Source organism: Hippocampus guttulatus, chromosome 5, assembly GCF_054856545.1.
Source record: "Hippocampus guttulatus isolate MCC_2025c chromosome 5, RoL_Hgut_1.0, whole genome shotgun sequence".
Classification (NCBI taxonomy): domain Eukaryota; kingdom Metazoa; phylum Chordata; class Actinopteri; order Syngnathiformes; family Syngnathidae; genus Hippocampus; species Hippocampus guttulatus.
The window spans coordinates 9895777-9911332 of NC_141265.1; the positions used below are offsets into that span (position 1 = coordinate 9895777).

Here is a 15556-nt window from a genome sequence, read left to right on the forward strand (position 1 = left end):
AGTAATGGGTGCAGGATTCAAATGAAGTTGTTTATAAGATCCAGGTGAATACTGTATATCAGGAAATGTTATATCTAGTTATCTACTGACAAAAAAAAGGAAACGCCTCATCGTTGATTTCCTTTTGGATCAGCGTGAAAAGCAGAAAGAAGCAGGGTTTGTTTGTTTTGCAGGCTGTATTCCAGCACTTCTCAACTTTAAATTATTTGTATTTGTTCCTTTAGTCTGAATAAATAGCCGGCGCCGTGTTTTTATGCTTGTTCACTTAGGCGATGACTGTCTGCTAGTGATGTGTCGTTCGCGAACGAGCCGGCTCTTGGGGACGATGGGATCTGGCTCCTCATTGGGAGCCGGTCCGAATAGGAGCCGCCTTTTTTTTCCTCCTGTTTCCCCCCCCCCCCCCCTTCGGTTAAAGCCGCACGTGATTGGTCAAGATCCGTGGTAGAAGAGGAAGGGGAGGGTTACACACACACACGCACGCTGCAGTTTAGAGAAGGGGGATGGGTTAGAGAAGAGACACACACTCAGCAGCACACTGAGCAGCACGCGAACAAGACAGACGAGGAGACGAGAGAGCTATTAGCGAAAAAAACAACACGGTGGAAAGCGGAAAGCTGAAAAATGGATAGGAAACGCAGTGAAATATGGACTCATTTCAATTTAATTGATAGTTCAAAGGCAGCGTGTAGAGTGTGCAAGGTTAAAATATCCCATAGATCAGGCTCCACAAATAACCTGCACAGGCACATCAGAAAAGTCCACCCATCAGTACAATTTGAAGAGAAAAGACAAGCAAGGGAACCAGCTATTAATGAAGGTGTAGTCGCTAGTGTGTCTGCAACTGTTGCTGCTGCTGCAATGTCACAACTGCCTAGATGTACAACCCAGAGCTCTATGAGCCACTTTATGCAAAAAGCTATAAAACCAGCAAAACAGAACACAATTGACGAGGAACTGGGTAAAATGATTGCAAGGGATTTTCAGCCATTTTGTGTTGGCTGTGTGTTGTCGCAACATCTGTCCCCTCAGAGAGAATCTTCTCCAAAACAGGGCAAATATTAACTGAGAGGAGAAACAGGATCAACCCCTCAAAGCACTTGGTTTTTCTTCATGCCAATCTTCGCTGAAGACAAGCTAAAACCTTTACCTGGATGCTGCTTTTTTCTTTTTGTTTTACAATTTTTAATTTATAATTTGTTGTGTGGTATTCAACGCTTACTTATGTTGTTTTACTGTAAATAGTTAAAAGCTTATAAATATACACATTCAGAGATTGGAACTTTTTGACGACCTTGTTTTGAGATGGGTCTTTGTACTTTGTTGGTTTTTCTTAATACTTACTTGGTTTTTCTTAATGCCAATCTTCGCTAAAGACAAGCTAAACCCTTTACCTGGATGCCTCTTTTTTCTTTTTGTTTTATAAATTGTAATTTATAATTTGTTGTGTGGTATTCAAAGCTTACTTATGTTGTTTTACTGTAAATAGTTAAAAGCTTATAAATATACACATTCAGAGATTGGAACTTTTTGTTTACCTTGTTTTGAGATGGGTCTTTGTACTTTGTTTTTATTTTTGTAGCACTCCATGTTGTACTCCATGTTGAGTATGTTCAGAAGAATATAAATAAAGCCATATAAATAATAAATATTTGATATAATGTCTATTTTTTTGCATTAGTAATTCATTTTACACATAATATTACGTTATTTTTGGTATTAAATTTATTTAAGCAACAAAAAAACTGAGGAGCCATTTGGGAGCTGAAAGAGCCGGCTCTTTTTAGGGAGCCGAGCCAAAAGAGCCGCCTCTCTAAAAGGAGCCGGAATTCCCATCACTACTGTCTGCTATCGGCGGGGCCATGTGATGACTTTGTGGTGGCTGGCTCTTTAAACCGCGCCTCACCCAGGATGCTCGCCTTCTTCCCCATCTCACTCCAATCAACTCCCACCGAATCTGACACCTGCGGGCGCCTTTGGCAGATTGGAAGCGGTAAATGCATTTTATAATCCTATTTCTGAATACACTCCCTCTCAAAAAATATATGTATAATAAATTCCATTGTAGGTTGGCATTACTGGATTTACGAAATGTTGGACCGCTCATTTTCATCCTGGACTCAGTTTACCCTATAAGCAATCCTCTTTGTGTCCGTCTCCATCTTGTTATGAATTATTAATTTTCCATTAAAACGACGTTTTTGTAATAAACGGTCTATCGTGGATATGTGCGCTGATGTACCGGGGTTCGTTGTGATGGCAGATGTCTTGTTGGCGTTGGAAAGTGAAGTGTTACGTAATTGTATGTTGTCGCCGGCTGCATAATGAAGCGCAGGAGTCGAACATTGTCCTCCCCGCACTCGCCTGATGCCTACAGAATCGGGCTGAACGGTTGGACTTGGTAAATGTGGTGAGAATAAATGACAAAATGTGATATTTATTAGTGCATCTGTTTTTGTTTTTATGTAAATATGATGACGTCCTTTAACCTCGCGTGCAGACGCCTGCTACATTCATGTTGAATTTATATCAACATGCTATTGAAATTGTTTGGACAACGTTACGGCCTCGTATAATTTGGCAATTTAACTTTCAATGTATGGGCGTGACAACTGGTTTCCCACACAGATCCATTAGCAGCGCCAAAAGTGGGCGGGGGGACAAATATTTGTTCACCTCGTTTTGAGCAGAATTATTATTACTGTATTCGGTGTATCACAACGCCACAAAATGAAAATTTGTTAGGCTCTCATATTTGTCTACATGACTATGGTTGAGTCAAAACTGGTTAAATAAGACAAATACCAGTTTTAATTTTTAGCATAGTTTAACTAACCCTTCCCTCTGACGCTGAAACAAAATGAAAATTGAATACAGTAGACGACTGGTTAGCACACGCACGTCACATTACACAGATAAAGGGTTCGAATCCAGGCCTTCCTGTGTGGAGTTTGCATGTTCTTCCTGTGCCTGCGTGGGTTTTCTTCCGATACTCCGGTCTCTTCCCAAAATCCAAAAACATGCAGGGTAGTGTAACTGGATACTTTATATTTTCCCTAGGTGTGACTGTGTGAATGGTTGTTCATCTATGTGTGTCCTGAGATTGGCTTGCAACCAGTTCAGGGTGTACCCCACCTACTGCCTGAAGATGGCTGGGATAGGCTCCACCACGCCCGTGACCCTTGTGGAGGATAAGCGGATCAGAAAATGGAAGGATATTATTTTTATTTTATTTATTTTTTTAAGATTACCACCTCATTTAGTCTAGGTATGATAATATGAGAAGCAAGATTGTCAAATTATTTACTGCCACTTCTTTGATTGGCTACATTCCGTTCACAACTGAGTGCACAGAGTCAAATAAATTGGAATAATCAGCTTTCCCCATACACAAAGATTTTTGTTTGTAAATATTGAACACGTTTAATACTTAAGGCCTCAAATACTGGGCCTCAAAGGGCTTCAAAAGCCCACAGTTGAGGAATATTGGCAACATCCCCTGCTGAAACCCCAAAACCAGACAGGGCAAAAACTGCAAACCTCCCTTTGGGGGAAGTGGAATCGTTGAGAAAGGAACCAGGTGAATCCACCTTCAAGGATGACCAGGCTGTAATGGATTCCGAGTGGCCAATCTGACTTGATTTATACAAAGTAGGACAATCTAATGGACATTGTCGGGCTTTGGACATCCTTGGTCGGGAGCAGGCAAAACCGGGAACAAAACAGCCCTATTATGTAGACCCATCCTTGGGCAGCATCAATTCTGTGCCCGACCAGTCCTGAAAATTGGGTCAATGTACAGTAAAACTCTAACAAACCAGACCTGCAGTCAATAACATGCTTTTGATTGTGCTTGTATTATGTTTTCCAGGTGAGCTTCTTGGGACAGTAATGGATCGAGTGTGACTCCTTCCTCAATTTTGCTACCCCGTTTGCCCGTCTTACTCGGTAACTATGGATTCTTGTCAGCGAGGCTGCACACCAGCTGTGCGCCTTTGTCAGAGGGTGAACCGGTTGAAGACGCTCGATGACGACATGATGACCACGTCACTGAAACGCTGCCTCTCCACCCTGGACCTGACTCTGTTGGGTCTGGGTGGCATGGTGGGCTCTGGCCTGTATGTCCTGACCGGCACAGTGGCCAAAGACACAGTTGGGCCTGCTGTCGTTCTGTCCTTCATTTTTGCAGGTTTTGCCTCTTTGTTAGCTGCTTTTTGCTACGCAGAGTTTGGAGCACGAATTCCCAAAACCGGATCAGCGTACATGTTTACCTATGTCTCAGTGGGAGAGGTCTGGGCCTTTTTGATAGGTTGGAATGTGATTTTGGAGAATATGATTGGTGGTGCTGCTGTGGCACGGGCATGGAGTGGCTATTTGGACGCAATTTTTAACCATGCCATCCAGAACTTTACTGAATCCCACATAATGCGGTGGGATGTGCCCTTCCTTGCCCAATACCCCGATATGCTTGCAGCAGGGATTCTACTGGTTGCCTCACTTTTTATTTCCTTCGGAGTTCAAGTGTCCTCCTATCTTAATCATATATTTTCCACTATCAGTATGTGTGTTGTAGTTTTTATTCTAGTCTTTGGATTTATGTTGGCGGAACCGGCTAATTGGAGCCAGAAGGAAGGAGGGTTTGCACCTTTTGGATGGTCCGGAATCTTGGCAGGCTCAGCCACATGCTTCTACGCATTTGTAGGTTTTGATGTGATTGCCTCCTCTAGCGAGGAGGCCAAGAATCCACAAAAGGCTGTTCCCATTGCCACAGCAATATCCCTTGGACTGGCAGCAACAGCCTACATCCTGGTGTCCACAGTGCTTACATTAATGGTTCCCTGGCATACGCTGGACCCCAACTCAGCTCTGGCAGATGCCTTTTTCCGTCGAGGTTACAGTTGGGCTGGAGTTATTGTGGCAGTGGGTTCCATCTGTGGTGAGTAGAAAACTTATGCTTCAGTTAACAGAGATAATGACGGTACGCAGTATTACAATACAGGGGAACGGCCAAGGGTCAACCCCCAATGTGTTTGATTTTAGAATCCGTTGTTACCAAAGGAATCCATTTTTTTTTAAAAAGCAAAAAAAGCACTTTTAACTATACAGGAATTTTTTTAACATCAGTTTTTCAACATTGAAAACATAAAAAGAACTTAGACATTACTTACCAATGTATTATTTGTTATTAGTTGGCTAATAGTTCTCTCTTCCTCCCTCTAGCCATGAACACTGTGCTTCTCTGCAATCTTTTCTCCCTCCCTCGGATTGTGTACGCCATGGCAGAAGATGGGTTGTTCTTTCAAATTTTTGCACGCGTCAATCCAATCACCAAAGTCCCCGTCAATGCTATCGTGGTTTTTGGATTCCTCATGGCCACCATGGCTCTCATCTTCGATCTCGAGGCTTTGGTTCAGTTCTTGTCTATTGGAACCCTGCTGGCCTACACTTTTGTAGCGGCCAGCGTTATCGTCCTTCGCTTCCAGCCAGAGAAAAAACACTCCAAAGAGACTTCATCCACATCTCCCAATCCAAATGCAGAGCCTTCCCCTGCTCCCTCAGAATGCCAGAACATATCAGAGGACAGTGAGGATCTGAAGCAGTACGAGTCCTTCTCTGACAAGCTGCAGTTGGTGGACAAGCAGCAAACAAGGGAGCGCAGGGCGGTAGGACAGCTAAAGGCCTGTTGGGAACCCTACCTGGGCCGGCTCCTGGGGAACTGCGAGCCAGGGGAGGTGGTGGCCCTCTGTGTACTGGGCCTGTTAGTGACCTCAGTCTCCTTTTCTGGCGTGCTTGTGTTTGGCGTCACGCAGCTGCAGCTCCCAAGCTGGAGCTATATCACCCTGCTGGTGATTTTTAGTCTTGCCTATGTTCTCTGCATGGCAGTTATATGGGTTCATGAGCCACAGACTAACACCAAAACATTCCAGGTAAGCACTTGGAATAATCAAAAGCAATCATTTTACACCTACATTCGCTCAAAAGTCATTATACACGTTTTGTCTTTATTGTGTCAGGTATCATTTCGCCAGATGCGAGGTCATCAGCTTTTGACAGGCACATCATTGATCTCTTCAGCAAAACTGCAACAAAAACACAAAAGCTGTCCGATGGCCTCACCTCTAGCCAATTGATGCTTGAAACAAAATAGGATATAAAACGGGAAGTGTACTGCATATTGATATTTGGGACGCACTGTATTGTATGTGCATCTCAAATGCACACTGTCTGGATAAATTGAGATAACTCATCCAAACACCAACAGGAAGTGAAAATATGGAGTTGAGCTCATGTTTGTAACTTCCATTGATGTACTTGAGTATTTGTGACCATTTTTGTCCATTCATCTGGAAGAATAATTTTGAGGTCTGAGGGCAGTGATGTTGAACAAAAGGGCCTTGCTCACCATCTTCGCCCTAATTGATCTCAAAGTTTGGAAAGGATGGGGCTGAGGCCAGAGCACTTTAAGTTCTTCACTATCAAACCCAGTCAACCATGCGCATACGGGCTGTGCTCTGTGCACTGAGGTACAGTCATGTAGTCTTGGCTCAGCCCAATCCTCGATTGTTTTGAATGTGCTCTACCTTGATTCATTTATCCATACAAGTGGGTATCATCACGGTAACAGAATATAAATCAATATTTACCCTTACGCTTAATAATTACCCTCAGTTAATTTCCAGTCAAAGCTAAATGTTATTTGTTTCACAAACTCAATGTTAAGTGCGTGGCTGCTTTGGACTTTAAATTGTTGTTTTGTTTCTTTTTAGGTACCTCTGGTACCACTTACTCCAGGCGTCAGTATCCTCATCAATGTATTCCTTATGATGAAGCTCAGCGCTCTAACCTGGATTAGGTTCACTGTCTGGATTGCCGCAGGTAAGTGTATCCTATATTTTCTTTCATTAGTCCTTAGGTCAATTCCATATGGCAGATATTCTAAATAATGTTTGGAAATATGTAGTTATTAAATATTGTTGTCTAGTCAGTGAACTCAACTTTGTAAATGTTGTCACATTCTCTTTGTGTGTCAAATGAGGATCCGCATAACTAAAAATGTTCTTGTGAAGTGCTCCACCATTCACATTGTTTTAACAGATTTTCAAACTTTCAAGAGCTATACAATACGAATACTGGTACCCCAAATCTCTGAGCTTGTCAGTACGCTGGAGAGCCACAATTCTCCGTTTTAGTGTTGAAAATAAGAAGCTCTGCCTTGATGTTTGTCAGAATAAAGACGTTCTTTTACAATTTGCACAGTTGCACCAGTTCCATCCACCGCTTGTCCCTAACATGGATAAGACTGGATGGACAGCCAATTGCCTGAACACTCCCAGTATTTACAATTAAGGATTCACATTTACATATATTGCCAATTCAATCTTCAACTATTCCATACTTCCTTCAAATTCCATACGGGAAGAGGGAACTATGAGGCCAATGTACTAACCAATATTGCATTCTGCTTGCACATGCACTCACGCACGCATACTCACACACACACACACACACATGCAAACAGTTCTCCAAAACTGAAATTTAATACAAAAAAGGATGCAAAGATTTCTGATCATTAAAAAAAAGTTTCTCTCATCAACAACAATCAAATCCAAACAAATATGTTTTAAATATTTTTTTAATTTCACCTGCACTCCAACTGTTGACAAATGTAACATTCTTCAATCCTCTCGTCTACCAAAACATCACACTTTCTATATTTCTCACCTCTTCCTCTGATTTTCACGATGTGCCTTTGCAGGTCTCTTGGTGTATTTTGGCTATGGAATTTGGCACAGTAAAGAGGGAAGGAGGGAGTTGCATCCCAAAGACTTGGCGGCTCGGTATGTCGTGCTCCCCAGTGGCAGCCTGGTCGAAACTGTGGAGTCCATCCAGCCCGAACAAGCAGACGCCACAGCCACCTGCATGAACCCCGCCATGACAACTGAGGAGTTTGCTGGAAGAAGATGATGCGTGACTGAATCAAATGATTACACCTGCCTGATATCTGCTCTTTCCTACCCTTATCACTATTTTTTTACACAGCTGACTGCCCTGTTGCTTTCTGCACCGTCGCTCTGCAAGTATAAGTACACCAAAGCATAGTATCTCCATCCTCTGTTTTGTTGTGAAGCATATTTGTATATCTTGTCATACTCAAATGCAAAGTTGAGACCTTTCTTCGTAAGGCGTATCACATCAAAGACATGGAAAATCATACGAGGCTGTCGGGCATACGCTGTACGGTGCTTTTTCTGTGACAGCCTTTTGTTAGATCAAGGGTTCTTATTGTGATTTTCATATGTACCTTTACCATTTACAGCAAACCAAAAATCTCAATAGGCCACTTGAAGCGTACGTAGTACCGGTACGCGTTGTATTTTTGGAGCCGGTCAGAGAAATACACTGTTCTCAATTCTCCACTTTAATCGCAAAGCTGACTATCAGATTTAGAGAATGTGGATCTCCCTATGAAACTTTTCAACTGCCCTCGTTGTAATGGAATATTACAATTTATTTCTTGTTTTTTTTCTTTAATGTTGTTTTCCCTTCAAGTTTTGTGTTCCTTCAACACTGATTTTTCGTTTGTCTTTGTATGGAAAATATGAACACACAAAATTGAAAGTGCAACAGTTCAGTGCTTCACCTAATCACCTGAATCACATGACCCTGATTTCGTTGGTCACAATTCTTTTTTTTTTCCCCCTAATGCACCGTTAAGCAGCAGTCCTTCCCCTTGTCAATAGCATCACTGTAGATATCAAAGCACATTATTACATTCAGGAAATTTGAGCACAAATTGAAAATCTTTTCAGAGAATATTTTTTCCAGAAACAGGTTATCGTTAAATCTGTTTTATCTCTGTGTGGTCTTCTTCATCTCAGATTTGGAGGAGTCACCAGGCTGCGGTTTGACCTCTGCAACAGATAGAAATATGTCTCCTAATACAGGCTACTATACATTCCCACGTCTGCACTTGTGCTTACTGACGAGTGTCTAATATTAGTTTACAGTGGGGGGGGGGGGGGGGGGGGGGGTTCACGTCTGCTTATAAAACTGATGGCCTTAAACATGTGAATAAAAGATGATAGATTAATCAAGTGATCAGGATGTATACGATTGCTCGATTCTATAATAAATTTACATACAGCCACTTGCACATTGTCATTTATTGTTTGTTATTGTGTGTAAAACTAAATACAGACCTGGAACAGAATGTTACAAAAAATGTGTGAGGCTCCAGAAGATTTGAATTCTCTGCTTATTTATTTTTAACAGGGTGCACAGACACTCGATTATTTTCTGAACGACCAATGAGGATTTTCCCGCGCATCACAGTCTCAATTTCTCACTTCTGTCTGTATGAAAGTGCTGTGTCATATACTGTCTGGAAAATAAAAGTTTTGAAGCTTTATTAAGAAAAATCTACATTCCTTACCATTTCAGATTTATTTTTGGTCTTATTACAAAACTTATTTTTATGATTTATCTCTACACATATATGTCTATTTTAATGGAATATATTTGATATCTCTCAGATATCTACACACACAGACTGGGAGTAGAATACTCACAACAATTTCATGATCCTTGACTGATATTTAGTATTACATATCAGATGTCTACTTGCTGACATTTCAGGACTCACTTTTCGTAAACAAGTCTAAGTGACTTAATTACTATGATTTAATCACAGACCTGTGTCATCAAGTGAAAGAGCTTAAAACCTTGAATTACACGGCTGACGACACAACTACATAACTGTGCCGATGTCAGGGATTAATTAACTCAAAGGTCATGACCTGTCCTTTAAGTATTTAGAATAATACTAGGATATCCACTCATTTTGTAAAGAGAGGGTCCCCACTATGTTCATCTGATATTTACGTTGAGTTAAAAATAGTCGTAAACATCGTAAAGCGCTCTGCATTAGTCTGATGGGATGTTAAACAACAAAGCTCAAAATGTGTGAAATTACTGATGTGAAAGAAAACCTACTTGATGTAATTCACACTGTGCAATAAATTAGAGATTGTTTATCTATGGTTGGGCGGCCCGGTAGTCCAGTGGTTAGCACGTCGGCTTCACAGTGCAGAGGTACCGGGTTTGATTCCAGCTCCGGCCTCCCTGTGTGGAGTTTGCATGTTCTCCCCGGGCCTGCGTGGGTTTTCTCCGGGTGCTCCGGTTTCCTCCCACATTCCAAAAAACATGCATGTCAGGCTGATTGGACGCTCTAAATTGTCCCTAGGTGTGAGTGTGGGCGTGGATGGTTGTTCGTCTCTGTGTGCCCTGCGATTGGCTGGCAATTGATTCAGGGTGTCCCCCGCCTACTGCCCGGAGATGGCTGGGATAGGCTCCAGCACCCCCCGCGACCCTAGTGAGGATCAAGCGGTTCGGAAAATGGATGGATGGATGGATTATCTATGGTTACTCAAATAAATTAACATCTAAGAGGGAGAGTATCTGAAGTCATTGTGCACAGCATGAAACCTCTGAGTACGTACTTGTGTTGCCATGGATACTCATAGGTTCAAATTTATAGGTTCAGCTCTGAAAACATTTGATTTGACTAATTATTCATACACTCTCCTAAGTTGGGGCATTTGGAAACTTAAAGCAAATTACATCCATACATCCATTTTCCATACCACTTGTCAAGACGTTTGCTGGAGCCTACCCCAGCCAACAGTGCGAGAAGCAAGGCACACACTGGACTGGAGTGTGTGTGTGTGTGTGTGTGTGTGTGTGTGTGTGTGTGTGTGTGTGTGTGTGTGTGTGTGTGTGTGTGTGTGTCAGAAACTCCACACAGAGTGGTGTTCCCCCTCTGCAGCAAATACTCGGCGACAGCCACACTGTACCAAAGCATACCCTTACAGACAAATATTTGCAAACTGTTCCAAAATTACTGGACATCTTGATACGAACCAAAGTCAATGGTTCACTTTTTTCCTCTGCTTTAAGCTCCTGGTTTGAGGTAAGTAAGAGGTTTTGCGTGTGTTACGTGTTTGAATTTTAGCAGCAGTGGAACTGATGTTGAAGTGAAGGGTTTGAAGAGAAATGGTGGTGGATGATGAGGGGGTCACACAAGTGGGTGGCATGCGATCTGCTGCACTAGCTGACGCCCAATCACGCTCTACTGGGATTACTCTGTCATTGTTTCCCAACCATGGTGCCTTGCAGTTCTGCCTGCCACTGGAGGGAGGAAATAAAGCAAAAAAAAAAAAAGATTTATCAATGATAAACATCGCTAGAATTATGCTTTTAAGTACTTACAATGGACTCGTTTGCATCTGTGTTTGCTCAGCCAGTTGTTCGACTGGTGGGGTGACTGGGGAGAAGCTGCATATTTGCAGAGGTGAGCTTTCCTGTTCATTGGTTGTGCTCTGTTGATGGGAACAAACCAGCATTAGAACACTTTAGGGTCATTAGCAAGGCCTGAGCCTGACACCAACACAGACATGAACCCTCATCCCAAAGACACTGCAGCACACAGTATGTGTGATTTAATTGCAGATATACAGGTATGTTTTTGTTAAACTCTGTGAGAGGGGAATTCACATTTAGTATCCATCTGTTCCATATTTACACAACATATCTGACCTTTTGTTTTCGTGTTGCTGTTGTTGTTTTAAGTATTTTAATTTATTTATTTAGTTAGTTATGCGGGGGGAGAGGTTCCTTACAGTTTTATAGAAATGGACCAGGGATTTCAAGAATTAATATGATCCAAAAACCAGTGTGTGTCCGAACAAAGCAGAGGAAAGTGGCACATCATTGGATAGTCCGGGGGTCGGCAACACGCGGCTCCGGAGCCGCATGCGGCTCTTTAGCGCTGCCTAGCGGCTCCCTGGAGCTTTTTAAAATGTTTGAAAATGGAAAAAGATGGGGGAGTGGTCGATTGCGGGAGGCTGGTTGATCGAAAAATAGAGTTTTGGTCAGAAAAGGTTGGGCCCCCCTGCTCTACAGGATGCACTGCAGGGGGAAAAAAACATTTAATTGGGAAGGCTCATTGTGTATTTGTAGCCAGCTTAGTCATTTTGATAGTAGGCTAATATAGCTAATATAGATACATACAGTGTGTGTTGCCTTCTTTCTGAGACTTTTAATTTGTTGCGGCTCCAGACACGCTTGTTTTTCGGGGGGGTTTTGGTCCAATATGGCTCTTTCAACATTTTGGGTTGCCGACCCCTGGGATAGTCTTCACTTGAACAAGGCTGAGGGATTTTGGACAGTAATCCAGTGGTGATCATGTTTTTCCCTTCAATATTGCCATTTAATTTTTGGTTATTTTTTTCCAAGGTCCTCTTCTCGTGTATTTGAAAGGACGGACAGATGAATTAATTTGGGAAAAATGAACATTTACATGACAGAACTTTACCATTGAGTATTGTTTTGTTTTCATGCCCTGTATTTTATGCTCATGGGATTTTCGTGCCAATGTCTATTTATTTAGAACTTATTAAGGGAACTTGTACCTTTTTTTGTCGAGGAGAGAGAGAGAGAGAGAGAGAGAGAGAGAGAGAGAGTGAGAGAAAACAGGAGGTGGTGACATTTGATCTAATGGCATGGTTACGATTTGCATTCTCCTACATCTCAATGTCAGTTTGATTTTGATGAATTGTTCAGCCCTAGTTAACATTGCTAAGCTTCTTAATTTCTCATTAGTAAATTTATATTTGATGAAACACATTACATTGTGTTGCTAATCCAAATAGGGCTCGCCCTTGGTGGAGATCTCCATTCTATCAGCTCCAATCCAGTTTGAGTTGGTCAGTCCTACCTTGGCAGCATTCTGCTGGGCTGCTTCCTTCAACTTTACAAGACTGCCTTGAAGGGCAGCATTCTCCTTCTCCAGCACGCCAATGCGAATGGAGTTTGCCTGCAACTGTTGCTCCATATCCAAAAGCACATTTCCCGTACCTTGTAAAGATTCCAAGAACCAAGACATCAAAAAGGATGATTCAAATGTAACCAATCGTGTGCAAAAGTAATAATGACATGCGTACTCTTTGGTTGGGCATGAGCCAGGGGGCTGAGTTCTGGGAAAGCCACCAGCAACCTCTCCGTCTCTTTCAATGATTTCACACTTTGCTTGAGCTCAGCCACACTGCCCTGGAAATGTTCTATTTGAGTTTGTAGTGTCTGCTTCTCACTCTGTAGCTGTGAACAAGTGTCCTATTCGGAATTGAAAACCACACATTCAATTTAGTGCTGTCATTATGTGAAACGGAGGTTGAGGCCGATCTTAAAATACCCGTTGTGAAGTGAACTGTGTTCGCAGTTGTTCATTATCCTCAGAGATCTGTTGTAGCTGATTGTTGAGGCTCAGCTCTCTTTCCTCCCTCTCTCCCAACTGTTTCTGCAGTTCCTCGCACTCTTCATCAAGAGCCTCTACTCTCTGTAGCAAAGACTTTTGTTTTGTTTCCATTGACTGTTCACACGGGAGTGGCAAGCACAAAGTGATTGGAAACTTCATTCGTCTGAAGTACTGGAGACCAAACCAACGTGGCATGTGAGACTGCCGCCTTACCTCCTGGTGATGACATGCACTGTCGTATTTGGCCTTCTCTTTTTCGAGAAGTAGATGCACCTCGCAGAGCTGACTTTCATACTGCTGAATTCGCTCTTGTAGATTAGTGCAAGCTTTCTCCTTTATGTGCAGGGTTTTCAGTTTCTCCTGCAGCTCATTCCTTTGATACTCTAAAATGAAGAAAAAACAACCAAACACTGGATGGAGTGTCACACGGTGATATATCTTAAAAAATATATACATTCATTTAATTTTTTAAACCGATTGTGCTCTTTGGGGTCGCGGGTGAGCTGAAGCCCGTCCCAACTGACTTTTGGGCGAGAGACATAAACACAGAAAAGATGAACCATTAAAAATCTTCAACTAAAATTAATGCTGGAGTACACAGAGAAAGAAATACGCACGCACCTGCAGATTATGCAACCTAGACACAGAAGGACCCAGATTCAAATTTTGATAGACAGTATGCACAGTATCGTACAGATAAGGTTCTTACCAAGATCTTGCAGTCTATCTTGCGCTATTGCTACTTCTTGTGTCAGATCGGAATAACTCTTCTTTAGGGATGCATGTTCTGTTGGAAAGTAAATTACATTAACCTTCTCATCTGTTTTCCCATCCCTTGTACAGTACATGATTTATGTTGTCACCTCACCTCTCTTGAGTTGTTCATACTCATCTGATAGTCTTTGTTCAGTTTCTTTCCTGGCTGTCTGTGCTTTCTGTGACGCTACCTCCAACTGAAGAATAATGGAGTTCTGGTTTTCCACTTTTTCCTTTAGTTCTTTCTGGGCACGTTCCATGTTGCCCCTTAATTTATCTCGATCGGCTTCTGCTGCTGTTAGTTTCTTTTTAAGAGGCTCGACTGTATCCCTCACATCTTGTACATGTTTTGACAGTCGGCGCATATCACTGAGCTGCTCACTGGCCCACTGTGCAGCATCACCGGCTCTCATTTCTCCCATGACACTATCCTGCACAGCATCTAAGAGTGGGTGTAAAGAAGAGGGCAATCCCTCACGCTGAAGTAGCTCGGCCAGGACATTGCCCGTCTTTCTAATAGTAGATTGTGTTTGATGACATACACTGCAGGGAGCAGCGGGTGTGTCGTCGGTTTGAGAAGATATATTGTGCGTGCCAACTTTATGATTGCATGGGAGGCTATCGGTTTGAGAGTATACATTGTGCGTGCCAACTTTAGGATTGCATGGGAGGCTGTGAGTGGTACTGGGGGGTTGCGAGTGGCACTGAGGGGTGGGTGCATCCTCATCTGGTAAAAAGCTGGTGTTTGTTGAAGCAGAAATGTCATGTGCACGCATTGAAGGTACACACTCATCACGATTGGACATCTCTGTTTGGAACTTGTTTTCGTTCTGAAGAAGCAGACAGGGAGAGTTATATAATACATACAGAGATTTTGATAAGTTGTGATACAGTTTGTAAGTGAATCAACCTTCATGTTGGAAAATTGAAGTAAATTGCGCCAATATTTTTTAACAACGAGTCCAATTGACGTGCAGCCTTTCTGATCGGTTTGTTGATTCCTGTTGTTACTGCTCCGTTCTTCAACATAAGCATTTGATGCTTGTACAAGAAGCAGTAGCCTTTATATATTGAGAAAAAGAATTTAGTTAAGTTGCAGGTTGCATTTATAAAAACCGTTCTCGACGTGCAAGAAACTTTTATTTACCTGTCTATCACTAACTCCAGTAAAACAATATGGACGTGCTGGTTAAATTCATCCTCGCCGTCCAGAAAACTGTATTGCTCCATATCCAAATCCAGATTACAAGAGAGTTTGTCCGGGAATTTCCACGAGAAAACATGCACCGGGCCGGTTGTGGAAAAAGCGTCCACAATTGCACATTGAAGGTCGGCGATATCTTTTTGGAGACTTTCTATACAGTCCTGGCGACCGAGAAACTGAGACATTTTTTAAACACTCAGTTTTGACTGCCGTCCCGGCGAAAGGGGGTGGCGTGTTGATGTCTCGTCTCCGCGGCAACCTGGCAGCACGGCACGCCAAGTCCCAAG

General features: G+C 42.4%; 3 protein-coding genes across 4 annotated transcripts; 1 reads left to right on the forward strand and 2 right to left on the reverse strand.

Annotated features, from left to right (window-relative positions):
* Positions 1-1885: 1885 nt before the first annotated feature.
* Positions 1886-9011, forward strand: slc7a4 (solute carrier family 7 member 4). Of its 2 annotated transcripts, XM_086111875.1 has the most exons (5): positions 1886-1990; positions 3869-4933; positions 5218-5924; positions 6765-6873; positions 7754-9011. In XM_086111875.1, the coding sequence occupies exons 2-5, from the start codon at positions 3952-3954 to the stop codon at positions 7960-7962; spliced, it is 2007 nt and encodes a 668-aa protein (XP_085968001.1). In that variant the 5' UTR covers positions 1886-1990; positions 3869-3951; the 3' UTR covers positions 7963-9011. The 2 variants fall into 2 exon arrangements, with proteins under 2 accessions (XP_085968001.1, XP_085968002.1); XM_086111876.1 differs by having other exon boundaries at positions 1907-4933.
* A 14-nt stretch (positions 9012-9025) lies between these two features.
* Positions 9026-14870, reverse strand: LOC147204972 (coiled-coil domain-containing protein 157-like). The gene is made up of 8 exons (XM_086111877.1): positions 14178-14870; positions 14019-14096; positions 13523-13692; positions 13247-13423; positions 12999-13167; positions 12773-12912; positions 11266-11375; positions 9026-11184 (listed from the first exon to the last, which is right to left on the reverse strand). The coding sequence occupies exons 1-8, from the start codon at positions 14839-14841 to the stop codon at positions 10923-10925; spliced, it is 1770 nt and encodes a 589-aa protein (XP_085968003.1). The 5' UTR covers positions 14842-14870; the 3' UTR covers positions 9026-10922.
* Positions 14871-15208: 338 nt separating this feature from the next.
* Positions 15209-15482, reverse strand: LOC147204973 (coiled-coil domain-containing protein 157-like). Its single transcript, XM_086111878.1, has one exon. The coding sequence runs from the start codon at positions 15452-15454 to the stop codon at positions 15209-15211; it is 246 nt and encodes an 81-aa protein (XP_085968004.1). The 5' UTR covers positions 15455-15482.
* Between the last annotated feature and the right edge of the window lie 74 nt (positions 15483-15556).